Raw genomic sequence first — 21,689 nt, 5'->3', positions numbered from 1 at the left:
TAAGTAGCTCTCAAATCTCAAGAGAAGCTAAAGACTAATAGTCTGGTACTACAGAATAGTCCACAAGCCTTGATGGCATTCTGGCTCTGTAGTAGTGAAGCTTATGTTTGTGGACTTCTTTGCAGTATAGACACCTCAAAAAAATAACCACTTAAATAGCTTACAAAGTTGTAATTCTCTTCCAATTTTTATGTATTTTGGGTTGCATTGGAAGAACATAATTCCTCAGAGTTTCATCAGTCTACACAGAATGGGATGGAACACTGAGAAATCTTGCTTTGATCACAGCACTGTGTTGTAATACAAATATTGTATGTGTACAAATACTATATTATACTACAAAAATATACTACAGCCATTCATGTACACTTCACAGAATTTTGGTGAGTGCAACAAATCTTTGACTGCTTATGTCTTTGTTTTGTGTTCATTTTGAAAAGAGCCTATAAGCTCTCATGCAGGAGACTAAATCTAACTGATCTTTGACACTAGACCAAACCTAAGCCCACATGCGCTAATTCTGGAAATCCCAGCAAATGTATCAACACATCTCTAAATACTACACTTTGATGCACATTATTTCCCAAATTATAAGGATGAAAATGTGCTTTTTTTTCATTAAAATTTCCAAATATGTATGTAGCAGTTGCTTATGAGAATAAATAGATTTGTCTTCAGTTAACAGCAATGGATTGATCAGAAATCTGCTTAGGCTAAAAAGGTAATTTTCAATCTTTTTTCCACTTGCCCAATAATGAAACAACTTTAATGCACTGGAATTCAGCTTTTAATAGTTAAAAAGCCCAATGAGATATATTTTTCTACATCCCAGGTAGCAGGTAAAATCCAGAGGATATACATTACCCGTAGCAGAAAAGTGAGCTTGGAATCCCGGTAACAAACGTGTCTCTGTTTGCCATTGCCCACATCAACAAGTGCTGTGATTACTTGGGCCAGGCAGCTTAGTGATCGATTGATGTTGCCTGCTTCCTAGAAAAGAGGAGGGAATCAGAGTGAATGGATTTGGTGGAAGGAACAGGGCACTGCATCTGAAAGGAGAAAGATGCCACAGATCCTACAGAACCAACCTTTAACCTCAGTCCTTCTGTATGAGTGTCTTTCTGTCTCTCAGATCCTGCCAAGTCAACCAGGTTGAGCAGGGAGGACCGAATGTTAACAACCTCGTTGTTTTTCTCCATGGATTCCACTGTGATAGTGAAAACTGCATGGGATCTGGAGGATTCTCTGTTCATGGAGGTCGATGCCACACGACGGTTTCTCCAGCCCGTGGTTAATACCTAAGCATGAAAAAAACATCACAATTTCAGCTGTGTCAGACTGTACTTCACACACAGGTGACATGAGCAGCCATAGGCATAATTCCATGCAACAGATTTTAAAAATCTCAAGGACAAGGACTTTTTTTACTGTTCTCCAATACAAGTATTTTAAAAGCAAAAAAGATACAGCTGCAGTCAAGCTTAGTAGCAGAACTTGTTATAATATTCACTTCTTTTCTCCAAAAGTGCCACTGCTGTTTGAAAGCAGTACACACAAGAATAATTTTAAAAAAATTAAAGTCACACAAGTACTATCTGTATGTGTATCATTCATGGAGAAATAAACCTGACAATTCTGGAACACATGGAGCCCACTTAGCCAGAGAAAACTACATTTCCTGCTATTTCAGAGACGTGTAGGGCAAGCATTGGGGAAAGATTACTGTAATTGCCATTCAGGTATTCCGAACCTTTTTGATTTCTTACAGGTATGGGATAGTCAGGAAGCATTGACTTAAACAGCTTTTTTTACACTGTGTTTTGAAGTAGGGAGAAAGGGGGGGAGAAAGCATTACAGACAAAAATAAGCAAAAAAATGCGCTTTAATCCAAGAGGAATATTTGCCATGTAAGATTTAAGATGAATAGTCCAGCATTAAAAAGTGCCAAAAAATACCTGGTATGCTTCAGCAGCAGATGACACCACCTGTTCAACAGCACCATCAACAAAGACTCCCTTCTTGATGTGCTCTCTGAGAAAGAGTCCAGCTGAAGCAGAATCTAGCAAGTCAAATATCTGTTCATTGTAGATTTCAATAAATGAGCATTTGCAGAGAAAACTCTTTCCACTGCCAGCCTGAAAAACACAGTAATTTACACAATAAACAGATTGGTTTAATGAAGTCTGTCATTGTATGGCAGCAAATCTCTTTTCACATGTACCTAAAGCTATTAGATTGCATATATATTCTGCACACTATACATTCCTAGTGCCCAGGTGACAACCAACATCCAGAAACCTAGATGCATTTTTAGACTCAAAATATGAGCATGCTTGTGTCTGAAGAAACTGTACTATAATTTGGTAGAGTACTAGATGCAAGCATTTCTCATTAATACATTTCAGGCAATAATCTTGGTAACTTAATGGCTGCACACCAGTTTACCAACCCTAGCTAATCTTTACTGTGAGACATTACTGCAATAATAATTATAAAATAAATGTACCTTTTCCTTTTCCCGCTCAATTAGAAAAAATAAGTATTCAAAGCTCCGTGGAATTACACCTCTCAGACTGTGAGTGAAATTATCAGAATCAGATGGTCCTAAAGAGATTTTTTTAATTAGAAAAATAATTAATTAGTAGTACTCAAGAGTAGTGGCTGACATAAGGAATACATCTCAAGACAAAAAAAAAATTAAGAAACCACTGAAAGATTAATCTCTCATGCACTTACCCATCATAGTAAAGGTTTTTCCTGACCCAGTCTGGCCACTAACAAAAAGAAAAAAAAAGTGAGACTAAACTTTAATCTGAATTTTTCAATTATCTGCAACTTTTAAGGAAAAGTCAAAGCTTAAAACAAGCAAACAAAAAATTTTCTAAACTGAAGATAAGCATAGAGAAGCAAGCTGAGAAATCAGTCAGCTAAAAAGGTATAAAAATAGAACTGCAAATTTTACCAAGAAATCCCATTAGATAAATCCCAATCTGTCTCCCCTACCACCCACCATTTCCTTCCTCATCTCTGTTGGAAAGGGAAATTAGCATTAAAATGAAGGTGTTCAAATATATACATAAAACTAATTTTTGGGTCAATCTTTAGAGTTTTATGTCACTCAGGATATATTTGGATATAAGGATATATCTGACTTTAAAGTAATTTTTTCTTTTCGAGATTTTTTTTCTAATGTAGTTATTAATCATGCTAGAGAAACCTCAGGGCAATTTCACTTCATTTTTCCACATTTGTATGTTGTAACAAAGTGGACTTCATAGTTTTGCAAAAGCTGTGCTACACTAAAAACGCCCCAGTAAGATTTTGATTAATTAGCCCTTTAAGTCAGCATTTTCTGACCAAAGTGCTTCCTCAGTTTTCAAAATGAAAAATTATTAAGTTACTATAATGATATTCATATTACTAGTCATGGATATATTTCTACCTTAAAAACATTCTAAAACTTAAAATTATCATTCATGAGTTTTCCCACAGGCAGCCAAGAGTCACTGAAGAGTTGAGCTGACCAAATGTCAAGTTAAAACAAATTTCATTTCATTTTACCATGGACATGCTGAAAACCACTAGCTTTCTCTTTAACAGTACAGTAACTTCTACAATCACTAGCTTTCTCTTCCCACTTTTTAAATAAATAATAGTAAGATTGACATGGGTTTACATGGGCATTATTAGCCTTAAGTGTTAAAAGCATAACACCTACATAGAGATTCCTCCAAAAGAGGGGCAAGGAGTACCATCCAATACTTCAACAACATTCCTTATGCTGTGCTGCAGTAAGGAAGCACTTTTAAAGTTCACTGAAACCTCAGGCAGGCTCTGGCTCTTAAAACCCCAACTGCTTATTAGCAGGATCTCCTTAAATGTCACCATTGCTATGAAATGACTGTAATTGCTACAAAATCACTTACTATGCAAAGATGGTTCCATTGTAGCCATTCATACAAGATTCAACAATGTTTTTAGCCACACTTGAGAACACAGACTCCTGGGGACAAGGGAAAGAGAAAGCACTTGGCACCACCTGTTTAAGTATCTGTTATACCAGTGTTTCCTATGCCATAACTTTATAGTATATAATAGATGCATTCCTTAAGGGTAGACATGTATGATGAGCCCTGGATTTCTCAGAGTAAAATGATACATCCTAAGTCTTTGTGACATAAATCATTCGCTCTGAAAAAATTGTATTCCTTGATAAACTCAAAGAAAAATAATAAAATTCAGCATCATAGTAACAGCTCCCAAATACATAGTAATAATTTTGATCCAGTAGTTTTATGTTACACAGTTTATATCATCTGTAGGCCAGGTGCCTGTGCCACTTAAAAAAATCTAGCTTTCAACTTTTGCCACTGCACAATGGCACATTCAGCAGAGCTGCACAACTTAGTCTCATCTGTCTTCACATTTTTCTCTTAGATCTGCAAGAAGAGCCTAGCTACAAGTAATAGCCTAGAGCAGGTGAGGTTTTTGGGAGGTTTTGTTTTGTTTGTTTTTTAAACAGAATTTGAATGGAATTGGGAGTCCTAGCAGAATTAAAATTACGTTCAGAATGTCAATCACCATATTACAGAAATTAAATTGAAGGATTTTCTTTCCAGTATTACTTGTCCCAGGTGAGCAATGCATCCATTTAAAAGGCAAAAGTAGAAGTAAATAGAGTAAATAGAATATAAACTTTGAAGTTCCTTAAATACAAATGTGCAGGGCCAAGAGTTGAACTTGATGATCCTTGTTGAGTCCCTTCCAACTCAGCATATTCTGTGGTTCTGTGAAATCACATCTTAATATCAGCTACTGACTGCCAGTTATTTTTATACATTTGTCTCAACAGGCAGATTTATTTTCTCTCTATGGCATTACCATAATGTTTACAAATAAAACCTTCAATTTTAATTCAAACTCCAATTAAAGAAATTAACAGCTAAAAAAATATCTCATCAAAACTGTTAGCAGAATTTAGTGCTGCATTGTATACTGTAACAACACATTTCCAATCTGACCACTGCAAAAAATTAGACCTGATGATGATGCACTATATCTTTGGAAAAGCTTAGCATAGTAGTTGCCAAAACTATAAAAGTAGTTATGAGATTCTGGAAATGATTACCTGTGTTGTTTCCATATTTGCAACACAATCAAAAGTGAAGATCTTAGGCTCAGGCTTTGAGTGCAGGCGGATGGTGTTTGATGAAAGCACAGATAAACACAGGCCATGATCCCCATCGGTTAATGCAGTGCTGTCTGAAGGGGGGCGCACCCGCACAAAGACTTTGATAGCATCACCTTCAACACTAAATAAATGTTTATGCATTAGATTACTTCCAAATAGATCAGCTGTCTGATAAAATTAAATTGCAACCATCAGATGAAGCATATGAAGCCTTACAAAGGTCTGTCTGAAAATCATGCTACTTGTAGATGAAATCAATAGAGGTAAAAATGTGGCAGATTTAAAAAACAAAGAACATGCAGTTACATGCAATTCATTGCTGGCACCTAGCTTTAGCTCTAAAAGACTACATTGCACAGTGAACAGGAGATGCCCTTCTTACTCCTGGAAGCTTTAATGGAATAATGGATCAGATAGTGCTATGGTCCAGCAAAAAAGTTGTCAGCATTTTTATTTGGTGCTCACAAGAAGGGGAAAAATAATAAATTCTTGATCAATGAATCAAATAAAGGATAGCAAGTGCCTGCATCAAAAACATCTTTAACCAATTTCATCACATTTATCAGCTTTAATAAGTAACTGTGCATGACTTCCATCAAGGCTCTGAAGAGTTCTGCCATAAATACCAATACACCAATAAAATAGCAAAGAATTAAATTCTTACATGAAGTGGTAGGAAACTTTGATTTACTTTACTTCATTTTTTTCCAACTGTTTTAGCAGGAGGGTGTTTTAACTGCTATTTTTACTTTTGGTAACAAGAGAAGAACAGTTCTGAAAGTGGGGAAGGGTCTTCATGAATGAAATGTGCAGTTGGGTAGTGGCAGAGGAAAGGGCTGAGAACATAAGCAGCACCTGAGAAAAATCCAGTATAACATTTTCCCTAAGACACGCCAAATTAATTTGCCAAATGTGCTTTCATTATTCTGACTTGTGGCACAGTTTACACTTGGAAGAGGGCTTTTTGGTTTTTTGTTTTAGTTTAGGGCTTCCTCACAGGACTGAAGTTCCTAGTGAGATATTTCTTCATATAAACTCTAAAGTGCAGCTGCAGAATTAGTGGACAAATGAAAATTTATTGCATGGCAGCATTCCAAGAGGAACCCAACATGTCGGTGTAACATTCATTTCATTTATGAATACATTTTTTTAAAAGCCTCTAAGGATATTAGGAGAGAGAGGCAGCAATCTTAGGCAGGTAAAGATTGAAAGAAAAAACTTTATCTCACAGAGTTACGCTAGGTTTTGTTTCTGTGCAATGTGATTAATAATATATGGGAACTGGCCAATATTATTTTACCTAGATGAGTTCTGCAAAGATATTGAAGAGTCACGCAGACCTCCTATAAAAGAAAAAAGAGACACACAAAAATTAAAATTACTGCTCAAAACTCCTGACTTAAATAGAAAATACTGTAAGCAGTACAGAGGGAAATAAATGGAGAGCCTTATAAATACCTGTTTTGTGCATGAACAGAACTGCATGAAAATATTTGGTAAATATCTTCCTTTGGCAGAAAGATTTCAGTTTGTTACAGAGGAAGTGAAACCTTCATTCCCTTAATGTGAATGTGCACACACTTATCAATGTGCCATTTGTTTATTCTGGCAAAAAGGAGGCTCTGGGAGACCATATCACTCTACAACTGCCTGGAAGGAGGCTGGGGTCAGACTCTTCTCCCAGGTGACAGGACAGGACACAGCCTCAAGCTGTGCCAGAGGAGGTTCAGGTTGGACATCAGGAGGAATATCTTCACTGAAAGGCTAATTAGACTTTGGAATGGGCTGCCCAGGGAGGTGCTGGAGTCACCATGCCTGGAGGTGTCTGGAATTGCACTCAATGCCATGGCCTGGTTGACAAGGTGCTGGACAGTCATAGGTTGGACTCCATGATCTCAGAGGTCTTTTCCAACCTCACTGATTCTGTGAGTGAGGGTCATTTTGCACAGCTTCAGATTTCAAGGAGACAGCACATATTACCCCATAGGCAGATTAAGGGACATATTTTTTACTTAAGTTGACATCAAAGTCCATAAATATAGTCAAAACATTAACAAAATAACAAAATTGTATTTGGAAAATAAGCAAAATAACAATGAAAGACAATGCCTTAAAATATTCCAATAATAAAGTATTTACAAAATCTTTATAAGCACACGGGTTTTTTTGTAAGAGGATGACCTTTAACAGCAGAACGAACGATGATGTGCAAAGATGCCTACCTTCTCTTTGACGTTCACACTACCTAAACATCCTGCTGCTGCGTGAGCTTTTTATGTGCTGTTTTGATTTACTCAACATCTAAGAAATATTTTAGCTTCTAATTAAGCAATTTATTCTTCAATTAAACAAGTTATCAAGGAAAGTGGTGCAGTTAAAAATTGAAATCAGACTGATAGGTACTTGCACAGCCCTGGGAATAGCCTGAATTTATGTCAGCGGAGGTTTGAGTTGGAAAAAGGCTCTTTACTCAGAGGCTGGCTGGGCACTGAACAGGCACCCCAAGGAAGTGGTCACAGCACCAGCCTGGCAGAGTTCAGGAAGCGTTCGGACAATGCTCCCGGGCACACGGTATGATTGCTGGGGATGGGGCTGTGCAGGGCCGGGAGTTGGACTCGATGATGCTTGGGGTCCCTTCGGACTCAGCTTATTCTGCAATTCTGGGAAAGGGCCGACTCCCAGGTACCCCGACACCACCGGGGCAGCGCAGGACGGAACCCCGGGAGACACCGAGCCCCTTGGCACCCGGCCCCACTGGTTCTCCCACGCGGGTGATTCCCCGCCAGGGCTCGGCACAGCGCTGCTCTCCCGGGAACAGCCGTCCCTCAATCCCCCTGCTCCCCGAACCGCGGGCACATCCCCAAGCCCCTTCCCGGCCGTTCCCCCTGACCTTTCTCGCCGGGAGCCATGGTCACTCCAAGCCCGGCGACTCCCGCCCGCCCGCCCGCCGCTCCAAAATGGCGGCGCCTTCGAATTTGGCGCTCAGCGCCGCGGCCCCGCCTCCTGCCCGAGCCCAGCGCGGGCGTCACCATTTCCACCGGCGCGCGCGTGCCCCGCCATTGGCCGGGAGCCCCGGAACGGAGAGCGCGTGGCGCGCCCCCCCGGAAGCGCGCGCGCGGCGGCGGCGGCCATGAGCAAGAGGAACCAGGTGTCCTACGTGCGGCCGGCCGAGCCCGCCTTCCTCAGCCGCTTCAAGCGGCGGGTCGGGTATCGGGAGGGCCCCACGGTGGACACCAAGGTAACGCCCTGGCCCGCGGGTGGGAGGCGGCAGCGCCCGCTTCCCGAGCTTTGGTGCCGGCCCGTCCCCGCCCGCTCGCGTTGTGGGCTGTGGGGAAGCAGCGTTTGTAATGCAAGGGGGAGCCGTAGTTACTCGCTTAAGCTGACTGAAATCCTATGTGTAACTTGGTTTTGCTTTGTCTTGGAGGATCAAGACAACTGCAAGGCTGCAGTGGCGGCCTCGCGGAGCAGCCGCTTCAGCCTCTCCGTGCCCGAGGGGCCTGGTGGGGGCACGGGGCGGGCAGCCGTGGTGTCCGGGCTTGAACGGGACTTTAAAAAGCCCAGGGCGGTGGAGGAGGGGCGCGGTACGGAAAAAATGTTACAAAAGTGCGGTAATAAAATTACTGTAAAGGAGTTAACGTGAGTTCGAACTGGAAGAGGAGAAATTTATGTTCGATACATAGAAAAAAATTCTTAGAGGGTGGTGAGACAGGCTGCCTAAGGGCACTGGGGATGCCCCGTCTCTGGAACTGTTTAAAGCCAGGTTGAATGAGACGCTGAGCAGCCTGGCCTAGTGGGAGGTGCCCCGTCCACGGCGAGGGGGCTGGAACTGGATGATCTTTAAGGTCCCTCCCTTAAAGAAAAGGAAGGCACTCCTAAAGCATCTTGCTGTAGGTCCGTGGTCATGAACTGTGTTGTGATGGCTGGAAAGGCAGGGGGTTAAAGGGCAGCCTTTCCTGAGGCACAGTTTTTTTTCTGCTTCCAATGTGATTTTGCATGTGTTTCTCTCTAAATAGGATTTTACAGGATACCTTAAGGAATGAACTTCTCATTTTTTATATATATACGCATATTCAGTAGATTACAGTAATACTATCTATACTTTTCCTTACAATATAAAGTTTTCAGGTCCTCTAATATTGCCAAACTTCAGGTTGGTGCACTGAGGTTTCCATGCCAGAAGGTTTATTTAAAAAAACCCAAAAATTACCAAATTGATTCTTCTGTCCCAGTGCACAAGTTTGAGAGAGCAGAAACAGGAGCATGACATTCCTTGTGTCAGTGCTGCTTACAGTGATTTGTTTAGCCAGGTTTAATAACCCAGCCGCCATGGACCCACGTTTCCCTTTGTGCTGCTTTCAGTACAGCATAGAAGGTTCAAGTTTGGAGCCTTGCATTTAAAGCTTTTCTTAATGTTGCATAGCAGACAGTGCTGCACAGTCAAGATGGCAAAGAAAAGGAATTAATTTCTTGCTTTCCAAGTTCCTTTTGGTCTCTAATTGAAGAAGCCCATACTCCCATGCTAATGTTTCCAATGGAAAGCCATGTCTCAGTGATAGGATTGGAGTGTCCTTTGGATAGCATGTTTTGGGAGGGCCTGGCACTGGCAGCTATGCCAAGTCTCCTCAATAAGCTTTCTGCAAAAGTGAAACCAAAGAGTACTGGCCCACAGCTGGAATGATGATCAGGATGGCTTTTATTTCTCTCTTGTCCAGAGAGAGCAGCTTCCACTTGCCGATGATGACAGTGACAATGGCAGTGACAAGGAAGATGAGCAGCCTCAAGTGGTGACACTGAAAAAAGGAGACTTGACTGCAGAAGAAGCAATGAAAATTAAACAGCAAATCAAAGAGGCCTTAAAATCAAAAGAATCAGGTGAATTTCAAACTACTTATTTCTTGCTTTGTGTAGTCAAAGAGATAACCCACAAAAGCGGGTCTGATACTTGCTCAGCTTTCTACTGTTTAATACTACCTTTGATTAGTTCTGAGTTTTTCACCTAAATAATTTGCACTTCTGGTTCCAAATCTCAAGTCGTTAAGTACATATTCAGGCTCTCTGGCTTTTGATAATGATGTAGTTCTGTGCTTCTTGATTGTGCACCATCCTCCCTCTAAATACTCCCTTAAATTAATTCTTTTTGTATTTTTGTAAATTAACTTTTTTGTTGTATTATTCCAGTGCACAGTCTTTTGACATCACCTGTGATCATTTTTTAACTCATTGACTAGTTCAGTCGAATTTGACAGTGGAGTGGATGTTTAAAAGGTAATTGTATGAGTTCCTGAAAGAGGTTGTCAGGGTAAAGGGATTCAGGTCTGTGGAAAGAATTGCAGATGTGTGGCTTGGGAACATGTTCACTTACCTGACTGGTCCATGTGATTACTTGCTTAAAATCAACCCCAGTATGTGTTGTGGCTTGCAAATGCACTAAGCAAGATAAACAGATGATACAATAGTGCCAAGGTCCAGAAAAAAATGTTTTTCTATGTCCTGGTTTAGGGCAAATTTGGTAGAAAACCTCCAAAAGGTCCCCCCTCCCCCCAGAAAGCAAACTCACGCGGCCCCTTCCCCCAGCTGGTTTGGGAAAAATTTCCTTGGACAGAAGTGGAAAAAACCTGTTTATTTAACAGGTAAAGCACTCCCCAGCACAAAAAATGAACAGTATCAGATGACAAAACTTACTCACTGCTCTGAAGAGATGGCAAATTCAGGAATTCAGAAAGTCTCTCCTGGGGTGGTCGCTCTGTTATCATTTCCTCTGGCACTGGGAATGGCTGCTGCCCAGAGAATGGCCCCATGGCCGCAAAGTGCAAACTCTCAATGCTCCTTGGGGCCCCAGTCCAGAGCAGGTTTGAACAGTTCCAAGAAAAGGAAAAGAAAAGACAGTTCAGGGAAGACTTCCCTGCCTCAGCTAGCTAAACTAACTAAAAAGCAAAAAAGGGTCCTGTTCTGCTCCATCTGTGCCCAAACAAAACAATCCAGCAGAGCATGTAGAGGAGCAGTGCAGTTTCTGATTACAAACTCCATGCTTCTTCTCTCTGCCTTTGCTCTCAGAACCAGTCTTGAAGGCACAGAGTATAATACCCAGCATAAACAGAGCAGAGGATTGGGGATGCAAAAATCATAAAGTCACCCTAGGACACTCTGCCACAAAGAATTACACAGAATGGGAAGATGGAAGGGGTGTGGGAGGGGCTGCTGCAGTTTTACAATAAGGATGAGAAACTACAGTTGATGGATACAGTTATGTTAAGAATTTCTCTCTATTCATCATTCAGGTGTGATTGACATAAGTGCTTTGAGTGTCCAGAAGCTTCAATCATCACACAGGGTGTGATGAAATGTAGCTTTGTCTTTTGCTGACAGAAGACCTGACAAATTGAATGTAGCTACTGTTGTCTCTCGTGGAAATGTCTTGACAATTAAGAATATAGGAACTGGAACCCCACAAGTATAAAATAGGAAGGTGAATCATAGAAACTGGACATCTTCTGTGGTTAGCCATTATGGCTATTTACAAAAGCTGCCAATTGAATTTAGAGCACACTGTGAGGCCTAGCACGTGGCTGTCAATATGACATCCTTAGCCTCTCTCTTTGTCTGCCATTTGGATTTGAAAATTCAGGTTCATGGTGTCTCTGTGTAGATGTATATGTTAAAATTCAAATGGTATAAATGGAGAAGTCAGTAACAGAAGTGAGAGAAAATATGTTGAGAATCTTATATTTTTTGAAAAGCAGATTGATGAGAAATCTTAATTTTTAATAACGTAGGTTAGCTTGAAACTAAATAAAGCACGTCCTATTTTCTGCAGATAGATCTGTATGTGTTAGGTCTAAGCAGGTGTATGACTTGAACTCCTCTGAGAATATATGCTCAGCTTTGGGCTTACTTCCTGGTGTCTTGTTATTGAAATGTAATGCATATAGATGCTTGGTGTCGCAGTTTTTAAAGTCATCACAAAATTTCTTTTCACCCTCCTAGTATTGGGAGAAGTTTCAACTTATTGGAAAGAAATATCATGGTTCTTTCTGAGCATTGGCTTCCTTTTCATGTAAGCAACTTGAACTTTGAGTGATCACAGTAGGAGGAAAAATGATTTTGTAAGGCTGGGCTAAAAGAAGTAGTTGTCCATGAGAATCTATTGAGGTGGAGTCCATGCTGTGAAAAAAGTCCAAAAGAGCTACCAAGCTGAATACACAGTGTGAAATGGAAGTGTATTTGAATAGAGTGACTGAACTTACTTGGTGGAAAAAGACATTCCTAAGACATAATTGTAAGTAGTGAGGATGGCAGTATTGAGTCCCTGTAGAACTTTGTCACCTCTGCTTATTACCCCTTCAGTCCTTCAGTAATAGCTTGCATTTGGAGGAAAAAATCCACAGAAGTAGGTAGCAGGAGTGTTGGGGACTGCTGCCCTCTGTTCTGCATTATTGTGTTACTATTCATTCATCTTTGCAGTTCATATGAGGTCTTCATGTTCTTTTCCTTTTTATGGCTCATGGGAATAAACAGGGTAAGCACTGTGCACACTACTGTGTTCCTCTGCTATGGAGAGAACCCAGTGTGAAATCTCCAATGAAGGGAGGTGAGTGTGACTATGCTAGAACTTGCTGAAGGCTTTTTTGCATTTTGGGCCATTTTTGCACTGTCAGTCTGACCTCTAGATTTAAATTTTGATTTCTAGTCTGAGACAGATATTTAGACAGCTGTTTACTTCCAGCTTAATAAAGAGAGTTTTGAGTAACCTGAGAATTTTTTTTTTTTTGGCTCTCAATTCTGAAAATGGGAAGTATAAAGAATGTTTGGTGCTGCATGATTTGGTTGCATTTCATGTTACTTTGATTTTAATCCCAGAGTTGAAAGTCAATTATTAATAGCTACTAGACCTTATTATATAGTCCCGAATCAGATCATTAGTGAAATTACATGAAGCTAAAAAGGTAATAGGAAAGTAAATTTCCCAACTGATAATCTTCCTTTCCAGCATGCATCAATGCTGAGGCACTTTGATAGATCCTTAGAAATGCGTTACTAACTATCTGTTGTGGATACAGACAGTTTTTCAGAACCTGCGAAGCACTCAGTTTTGAGGTTCTGCCATCTCTTCTCTTATATTGTAGTGATTGTCTTCATTTGAAGGACCTTGTCTTCAGGTTTAGGATATTACTCCAGATTTTCCATATCTCATTTACATACTTTCACCTTTGTTTTCTTCTATAACCATTTAACCGTCTTCTATAACCATATAACCACGGACACGGCTACAGCTTTTGTTCGTTTTGGTTTGTTTATTTTTACTTTTAGACAGATGTTCTATGACTTGATTTTCTTTTATAGATGAGTAACATTTTTGCATTAATTTGGTAAACCCACCTGATTAATGTCTAGCTGCACTTAATTGCTTCCTAAAGCAGAGCAAATCCTAGCTTTTCTGTTGGCTTTTGCAAGTAGAGTCACAGGGATCTTTTTTATTTATGACCAGACCTTTCTTATATGAGAAAACACACTTCTATATTGAAACCTTTTTCTCCATAGAGCAGAGACTCAGAGACTTTTTAAAAAGAAGTAGTTTGTGTATCAGCAGTGATTTTGCTTAATGTTTTATGCATAATTTTAAAAGTGTCACTGTTGGTTCAGAGACAAAGAAAAATGGTCTTATGAAAAATGAAATTTGCACAAAAGAAAATATGTGAATTACTGCAAGATAGTTTATCTCAGCATTCATTACAGTCTATAAAAAAATCTATAGATTTTTTTTCTACTGCTTTTCTACTTCATATGGCCTCTGGGACACACTGACATATGCAGATGACCAAATTTGGCAAAAGGTATCCTTTCTTGTTCAAAGCCTTAGAATATTTTTCTTGTTTCATTCTATATGCTGGCTTCTGGGGAAGGACAGTAGAGGGAAGAGGCAAGGAGAATACAGTCCCTGCTGTCTTGGCTATTGGAGCCCTTTCTGAATAAGCACAGGCTCTTCTGATTTAAGCAGCTGATGTATCAGATACATCTCACAGAGGTAATGCTGCTCTGTGAAATATGAAATATTTCACATATATGTGAAATAGCAGGAACCTAAATCAAAGCTAACTTTGCAGTATTTAAGTAAAGAAAATTTCCCAAGTGTTCTCATAAACAATTTAAACAACTATGGAGTAAGAGTGACCTTCCTATCTTCAAACCACAAGTGTGCTGAATTCCTGGAGTAAATGTTTCCAAAGGCATGGATGGAGAATGGATGGCCAGAAAGCATTGGAAGGAACATTGAAATGGCTGACCTGAACTTCTAACCTTAGAAACCATTAAAAAATTTGCCAGGTTATTGTAATTTCTTTCTTACCCTCCTATCTTTGAATAGATGTATATGGGTTCCACTGTTCCTCCTGTTGCTCCTGACACTTTAGTGGCACTTGTGTTTCCTGTTGTTGCCTCATTGACATATGTGGACAGAAACTGCTGAAAAGTGTTGCTGCTAACTACACAAATGACTACTAAATAAAAAACCCTCTAAACTGAGGAGCGGTATTTCATTTTCAGGCTCTCATTCCTACTTCTATTTTAATACATACCTTGAAATAATTAGAAAAGAAGAAATTCCTGATTTTGTGGTCTCTTAAATTGATGTCACTTATGAAGTAAGTTTTCGGCTCAACGTCTGACTGTGCTCATGTTGGTAAGCCAGTGGTTTGTGATCCAGGAAAAAGCAGCAATGACTAAGAACAATGGGAATTTGAACTACTAGTGTAGTTTTTGACTCATTTTTGAGAAGTGGATTTTATTATTTCTCCTGTAGTGCCTTTATGTATTTTACTTCATATGTTTCAGAAATCCCACTTTCCATAATTCATAATACTAACAGAGTCTTTTATTGGGAATCTGTTTTAAAAACTACCAACACTGAGATTGTTTCTTTAGTATTTTTTTTTTGCATTGCTTAATACAAGTCGGTTTTTTGTAGGTCTTTGATGCAAGCAAAAAGATAGCTGACACATAAGAACCTCGTGAAATTACAAAGGATAAAGTGAAGTCATTTTACCAGCTGAAAAAGACAATCTTAACACATCAACACAAATTCCTTGAACTGCCTCATCAAATTTTTTCAAAAAGCATGGTCTGTCCTCACTCTCTCCACATGTAGGCCAGGCCTACTGTGTTTCCTTATCTGCTTCATTCTTTGTCGAGCACTGCCAGCACTCACTGCTCTCTGAAGCTGGCCTGGGCTTCCTGCTGAAAGGAATGTCCTTGAGCATATAATGAAATTTTGACAGTGTTTAAGCAGGCCAAGAGCTAAAATAATTTCCTTTGATATGGAATGACCTGTGAATAGTATTGTAACCCTGGAGGTCAGAGCTGAGCCAGTTGCCATTTTGGTGGAGTTTTTGAGCTTTGCTGTTTGTGCCCTTAGCTTATTACATGTTGAAATTCATATTGCAAAGATACTTATCAGTTTCTCCATCTGGTTGGCAAAATAAAATTCTTTTGTGCAGTTCACAATGTGGGTAGCAGGCCAGTTGTGAGTAAAATTAAAATTTCTGTCCTCTCTTTTTCCATGGATTAAAACTATGTAGCTGTTTATCTCTTTTCTTTTATGGATATGCTTTGAACTATATTTTTAGAAGTTAGGTTTTCAAATTTACCACTCTTCAGAAAATGTAGTAATCCATTTGTTAAAGAGTATCCAGTGGGGGTTTGATTTTTCTGCTCCTCATGCTTATCCAGTAGCTGATTGTGTCATTTCCACAGCAGTATGGATACTGTATACAGCACATAGACAGTTGTGTCTGCACATAAGGGACTATCTTATAGATAGATTTTTTTTTTCAGAATTTGGCTTAATTGGGCCTTAGATCTTGTTTAAATTAAAAAATCTCTATTTCCAAATAAACACTGTAGTTATGTAATAATTAGTAAGAGGAATCATTTGCTATTAAACTTCTTAGCCCAAAAATGAAGGCCCAGTTTCTGAGAAAAAGGATGCATAGTGTATTCTGATTCATTAGGTGTAATATGCTTTCAGGAGTTCTATTTCCCTCCCAAAATTTACTGTAGGCACTTCCTAAACTTCTGTATCACATGTACAGCATCTAAACACTTAAGCTCTCTGTGCAGAGTTCACAATGAATCCATTGAGAACTATGCTTTTCATAACTACAGTTTATTATTGCTGCTAATTCCTTGTAATGGTAATGCTTTTTTAATGTGCCAAGAATGAAGTATTTTTCCCCAAACCTGGTTATTTTCTGCAGTAGTATTTTCTCATAAACTAGTGTAGAATCATAGAATCAAGGTAATGTTTGGTCTGGAAAAGACATCTAGGGTCCATGGAGGCCCACTTACCAACCTTGCACTGCTTTGTTGCCACTAAACCATGTCCCCAAGTGCCATGAGTTCTTTGAGCACTGCAAGAGATGATGTTTCCACTACTTGCCTGGACAACTTGTTCCAGTGCCTGAGCACTCTCACAGTGAAGAAATTTTTCTTGGTATGCAATCTAAACTTCCTCATGTTGCCATTTATTGTCCTATTGCTTGTTACTTGGGAGAAGAGACTGATGCCTACCTCACTACAGCCTCTTTCAGGCAGTTGCAGAGAGAGATGAGGCCTCCCAGAGCCCCTTTTCTCCAGGCTGGACAACCCCAGGTCCCTCAGGACTTGTGCTCCAGCTCATCACCATATGCACCTTTTGGAAGGATGCATTCTGTAGAAGCCATTGACAGACTTGCCTAGTTTTTCAAGCTAGGTTTCTTCTTTAAGAGGGTCTCTGAAACTTAAGGCATTCTAAGTTGATGTCTTTCTTCATTTGTACCACACAACCCTTAAGGTACCAGATTTATTAGTTGTATTGTTTTGAGAATGCACTGAAGAGAGTTTCAGCCAGTGCTGTGTAGATAACACTGAAATGTTAAGTCTTTTGCTGTAGTGCTGATATACCAAGGAAAGAATTTGTGCTAAAGAGAAAAGTTATTTATTGATTTTAATTAAACAGCACATAATCTTGTCAAACACATTTCTGTTGAGTAATGAATTTCACAAAAGTAATTTAGGAAAAATATCTTGCACAGAACCTACGACTCCTTAACATTCTGTCACAGATACATTATAAAAATTGCAAACTACTGCAGCATGAACCTTTGTGTCTGATTCACAACTTTACATTACACTTTATCTTCCAGAAATACTGCCCAGATGCTGTTACTTATGCAGTAGCTTTCCCATTCTGCCTGATAATCATGGAAGGGACTTCTCCTGTTTTCAAGATTGTTGTCTGCTCCTCTGCATGCACTAGAGCAAAATTGGTCAGTTGGAATAGTTGGGTGATGTTGCAGATACAAAGAAACCCTGAAACTTTCATCCATTACGATAAAAAAGGGGACCTTTATTGCCATGTGATCTTTTCAGCTGTCTCAACAGGACAGAATATATTAGGGAAAAAAGTTTTTCTTGTATATGTGCCATTTTGTTATTCAAAGAGATGCTATAATTCTGAAATAAATGCATTTGTTATCATAAATTTTACAAATACTGAAGCGGAGTGAGAGGATCCTATGAAGTTGTCCTCTCCATTTTGGTAAGTGGATGTGAATGGAATGTGAGGGAAGAGCTCTCATTCTGCTCACAGAACTGCTCACAATCTCTTCTAAGTTAGAGCTCTGGTTAGTGAAACCCCATTTCAATAGAAACTGCAGGAGGATTTTCTTCAAGGGCTTGCTGACATGAAGCAGGTGTGTGTACATGAAGGCCATTCATTGATACAGAGTTTATGGCCAAACGTATATTTTCATGATTGTTGTATTCTCTCAGAGGCCTTACTGATTTTGCTTCAAGGTCTGTATGTGTTTGTGAACATATGCAGATGAGTTCTGACTTACTCTCTTTATTACAGATGATGAACCAGAACCTGCTGATGGAAAAATTATGTTCAGGAAACCAGCCAAACGTTCATCAGAGAAGTGTTTGGACTTCAATGTAAGTTCAAGTAAGAAGATGAAAGAAGCAAAGAAAACCAAGGGGGAAGCAACTACTTCTCAGAGTACAGCTAAGCAAGTGAAAAACAGCAGTCTTCTCTCATTTGATGATGAGGAAAATGATGATTAGAGGTTGTATTTTTTTATGCTTAACTTGCCTGTCTAGAGACCTGGATAACATTGGGGGCTTTTGTAGGAATTGAAGCATGGTGTCTGAGTCTTCTCTTACTTTGCTATAGTCCAACTAGAGAAATAATGTATAAAATTAGCATGAGCTAAGTCTTTGCAGTTAGTTGGAACTGTATGTCATGTCTTAATTTTAAAGGAGAATTTAACCATGTATGTAAAAGCTATTTGAGGTCACAAATGAGTAGCAAATTATACCTGTATATATTTAGCTTACAAATTTTCAGTCAATTTAAAATGCCCTCCATTACTAAAATGTATTTCGTCTATATTGAGTAGCCTTAGTTGACAGTTATGGTTTTTACCTGTTATTATTGACATTCAAAAGAGAGACACTTCATTGCTGTGAAACAGAGACTGAAGTTTTCTGTCTCACAGCTTAACAAAAGTGTACACAGCCTTTACATTGGTGATTTGCAAGATTAGCTCTTGCAGAGCCTTGTAGGAAATGAGGCTGCATTTGCTAAATTCATGTAGTCTTGATCCTTTGTTTGGTGAATGCAGTCTAAGAAGCGTCCATTTCATTTGAATTGGTTGTAATAGCAAGGTATAAAGATTGTGATTCTAGTTGATGGTATCAACTAATGCTAAAGAAGCCTAAACCATTGGAGATTGTGCACTTTGGTTTTAACACTGATGGGCTCAGTGGTTTGATCGTGTTTTGGGGTTTTTTTTTAAAGTATATTTGTTCCAGTTAACTACTTACATGTTCACAATTATTTAGGATCTCAGCCTGTTTAAAAACTGTATTTCATCTTTAAGCTGTGGAAAAGCATTAATTTAGTATTCTTCAAGTAGGGAGGAAGTTGTAAACAGGGAATTTAAGCCAAGAAACACTATAGGGGTATGTATCTTGGTTTAAGACAGTTTCTGGGGCAGACACTCCAAAATGAGTTACTGCCCCTTTTAGCTTTAACTGCTTCCCTTTCACTGATAAGCAGAGATGAAAGCAAGAACATATAAGTGAAAAAAATTAAAGATACTAAAAATTGAAATAGCAACAGGCAGGATAACAGTAATCATCACTAGATACAAAGGTGCTGAATCCCATGGACTGCTTGGGAACAAAGAAGACAAGATGGCAGAGAAACCCCTCCTCAAAAATGTTGGCCTCCAAAGAAGACCACGTAGTTCAGGGGACAAAGACAATCTGGTGGAGAAGCCCCTTCTCCTAACCATGTGCTGGAGAGAGAACAAAGGGAAAAAGCCACCACAGGATCTGAAGCTCTGTGATTATGAAAGTCCCTCTTCTCCAAACAGCAACCAACGAGGAACAAGGACAAAACAAAAAGAAACCTGAACTCCAAAACCAGTCAAATGCTGCTGATCCGTTTGCTCCATCCACATCACTGGACAAGGTCTCTCTCCTGGCAGCAGAGCAGCTCCATCAACAGTGGCAGCTGGAACTGGTCAGTGGCTGGAACTCCTAGGGGGACTTGGCCTCCTCCTCAGCAGAAGATGCCAGGCAGATGCCCAGGGCAGCCCGGGCTCCACGCCCTCCCCACTGCAGCTGAGCGCTGCTGGGGGGCTGGAGTGACCGTAATGGAGCAGGAGCTGTTCTGGTTTTCCCACTGTGGTGCCATGGCTGGCCAGCCCAGGTGACAGCAATGAAAAAAGGTCAGAAGAGAGAGAAAGTCCTCCCTGGCCCAGAGACCAAAACAAAGAGGAGCTTCTGCCTTGCACTGCCTCAGCTTCTCAGTAGCTAGCGGGAATGAAAGAGAGGCCTGTGTAAGTGTTGTCTCATTTTAAATGCATCTTCTGCCTCTGTGAACCTGGGGCAAGACCCTCTGGTTTTGCTTCTGACCCCCAGGTCTTAAAAAGGGAGAGTAAAAATCTTGGGCAGAGGGGGGTAGAAAGAAAGTGTCCATTTCAGCATCTTTTCTGTAACAGGACAGAAATAACCCTGAGAGCTGATGGGATTTTGGAGAACAACGTGGTAGGAGTGTCACTTGTGACTTTGAAATTATTTGGATGTATGGTGTGTTCTGTAACCATATGAAACCAGTTCTGCTGTGTGACAGGACATTTGAAATTACTTGGCCTGTAAAGCTTCATCGAGGAGCAAATTTCAAGTTGCTGTGTGAAACAGCTGGTTTTAGTTTGTTCATCTGGTAGTAAATGATAAATTATGCTTTCTTTTAAGTGGTCCAAAGATATTTTAATAAAAATTTCAGTACATGAAATGAGATTTTTTTTTTGCCTCCTGATATTGGAGCCTCCTGTACCTGCTGCCTGTTTCCCTACACACCAGCTTCCTGCAGCATAATATCATATGCAACTCTGCACACTGTTTTGCACTGTTTGTGTGAGTACATGTTACCCTGATTTTGAAAATGAATATATCTGTTGTCCTTTTAGAAAATTGAAACCAGACCTATAAATGGATATTAAAGTCTTGTTGCACTGGTTTCATATTAGAATTGTGAGAGAGGTGCTGTGGGACAACCTGATTATTCCCATGAGGACATGCTACATTTGTAAATACATAATTTGTCTGTATTCTCTACGTATAAAAGAAAAATAAATTTAAAGAAAAAGTACAGAACCAAAGGTTCCCAGGAATTAGTATTTCCACTTATTTTGCATACTTAAAACTTGTTTGAATCCATTAAAAATATATACCAATACATACATACACACTCATGAGTAATCTTGTAGCATTCCAGTGTACAAAAGGAATATTTGGGGATATGTCAACAATGGAGTAAATACTCTGACTTGCTGAGACTCATCTGAAAGAATGAATTAACCATTGGCTGCTTACCTAAACTTTTCTGGTTCTGTTTGTCAGTACAGAAATATATTTGCATACATTTTTCTTGCACAACCTGGAAGCTCATAACTTGAGCTGTGAGGCAGCTTAGGAGACATGGCTATTGAGGTAAATGCTTGCCAAGGACCAGGGGGAATGTGGTTTTACCTTAAAATTAGAAAATCCCTCAAATACGCAGTTGATCTGGCCTGTTCAAAATAAGATTGAGATCTTGTTTGATTCTGGATAGTAATTGCATTTAAACAAAAGTTACCATTTTTAGTGAAAGACTCAGGAGACTCAAGGCCAGTAAAGGGAGGGTTACCTTAAAGTATTGAGTGCAGTACTTTTACTTATTGAGTGTGGTACTTTTGGTTAATCATGTTTCTTGCTCTACAACCTCGATGACAGATGTCTGGAATGCAAATAAATGGATTGAGTGTGCTTGGAAATAATAAATTAAAAGATATGTTGTTCAGGCAACACAGCAAGGGAAAGAAAGGTGGATATGGAAACCCAGTTTCTTTCCTTCATTCTGACTAATTTGAAGTGCTCTGACCAGGAGGAGACCTTTATATTCATTGTATTTAAC

At 39.6% G+C, this 21,689-nt stretch overlaps 2 protein-coding genes across 2 annotated transcripts in view; one reads left to right on the top strand and one right to left on the bottom strand.

Moving 5' to 3' along the window:
- The window catches only part of KIF15 (kinesin family member 15), a 33,977-nt gene extending 25,754 nt beyond the window's left edge, over positions 1-8,223 (bottom strand). Inside the window, exons 1-9 of the mRNA XM_036396614.2 lie at positions 8,082-8,223; positions 6,492-6,534; positions 5,129-5,312; positions 3,927-4,003; positions 2,737-2,774; positions 2,507-2,604; positions 1,956-2,135; positions 1,089-1,298; positions 865-990 (exon numbers count right to left, since the gene is read on the bottom strand). Coding sequence (XP_036252507.1) covers positions 865-990; positions 1,089-1,298; positions 1,956-2,135; positions 2,507-2,604; positions 2,737-2,774; positions 3,927-4,003; positions 5,129-5,312; positions 6,492-6,534; positions 8,082-8,223 — 1,098 coding nt within the window. The remainder of the gene's footprint in view (positions 1-864; positions 991-1,088; positions 1,299-1,955; positions 2,136-2,506; positions 2,605-2,736; positions 2,775-3,926; positions 4,004-5,128; positions 5,313-6,491; positions 6,535-8,081) is intronic.
- A 98-nt stretch (positions 8,224-8,321) lies between these two features.
- Positions 8,322-20,531, top strand: KIAA1143 (KIAA1143 ortholog). The gene is made up of 3 exons (XM_036378797.2): positions 8,322-8,429; positions 9,904-10,063; positions 18,078-20,531. The coding sequence occupies exons 1-3, from the start codon at positions 8,322-8,324 to the stop codon at positions 18,287-18,289; spliced, it is 480 nt and encodes a 159-aa protein (XP_036234690.1). The 3' UTR covers positions 18,290-20,531.
- The last annotated feature ends 1,158 nt before the right edge of the window (positions 20,532-21,689 follow it).

The sequence above is a fragment of the Molothrus ater genome, chromosome 1 (genome assembly GCF_012460135.2).
Source record: "Molothrus ater isolate BHLD 08-10-18 breed brown headed cowbird chromosome 1, BPBGC_Mater_1.1, whole genome shotgun sequence".
Taxonomy (NCBI): Eukaryota; Metazoa; Chordata; class Aves; order Passeriformes; family Icteridae; genus Molothrus; species Molothrus ater.
The sequence above is the reverse complement of the archived record's forward strand: the minus strand, read 5'-3'. Positions and strand labels throughout refer to the sequence as shown.

What these genes read in the sequence shown, in the direction of transcription:
- KIAA1143 (XM_036378797.2), top strand. Translation starts at nt 8,322, where the DNA reads ATGAGCAAGAGGAACCAGGTGTCCTACGTGCGGCCGGCCGAGCCCGCC. An exon ending in GCCCCACGGTGGACACCAAG is followed by an intron (nt 8,430 to 9,903) that starts GTAACGCCCTGG and finishes TCTCTTGTCCAG; the next exon opens with AGAGAGCAGCTTCCACTTGC. An exon ending in CTTAAAATCAAAAGAATCAG is followed by an intron (nt 10,064 to 18,077) that starts GTGAATTTCAAA and finishes TCTTTATTACAG; the next exon opens with ATGATGAACCAGAACCTGCT.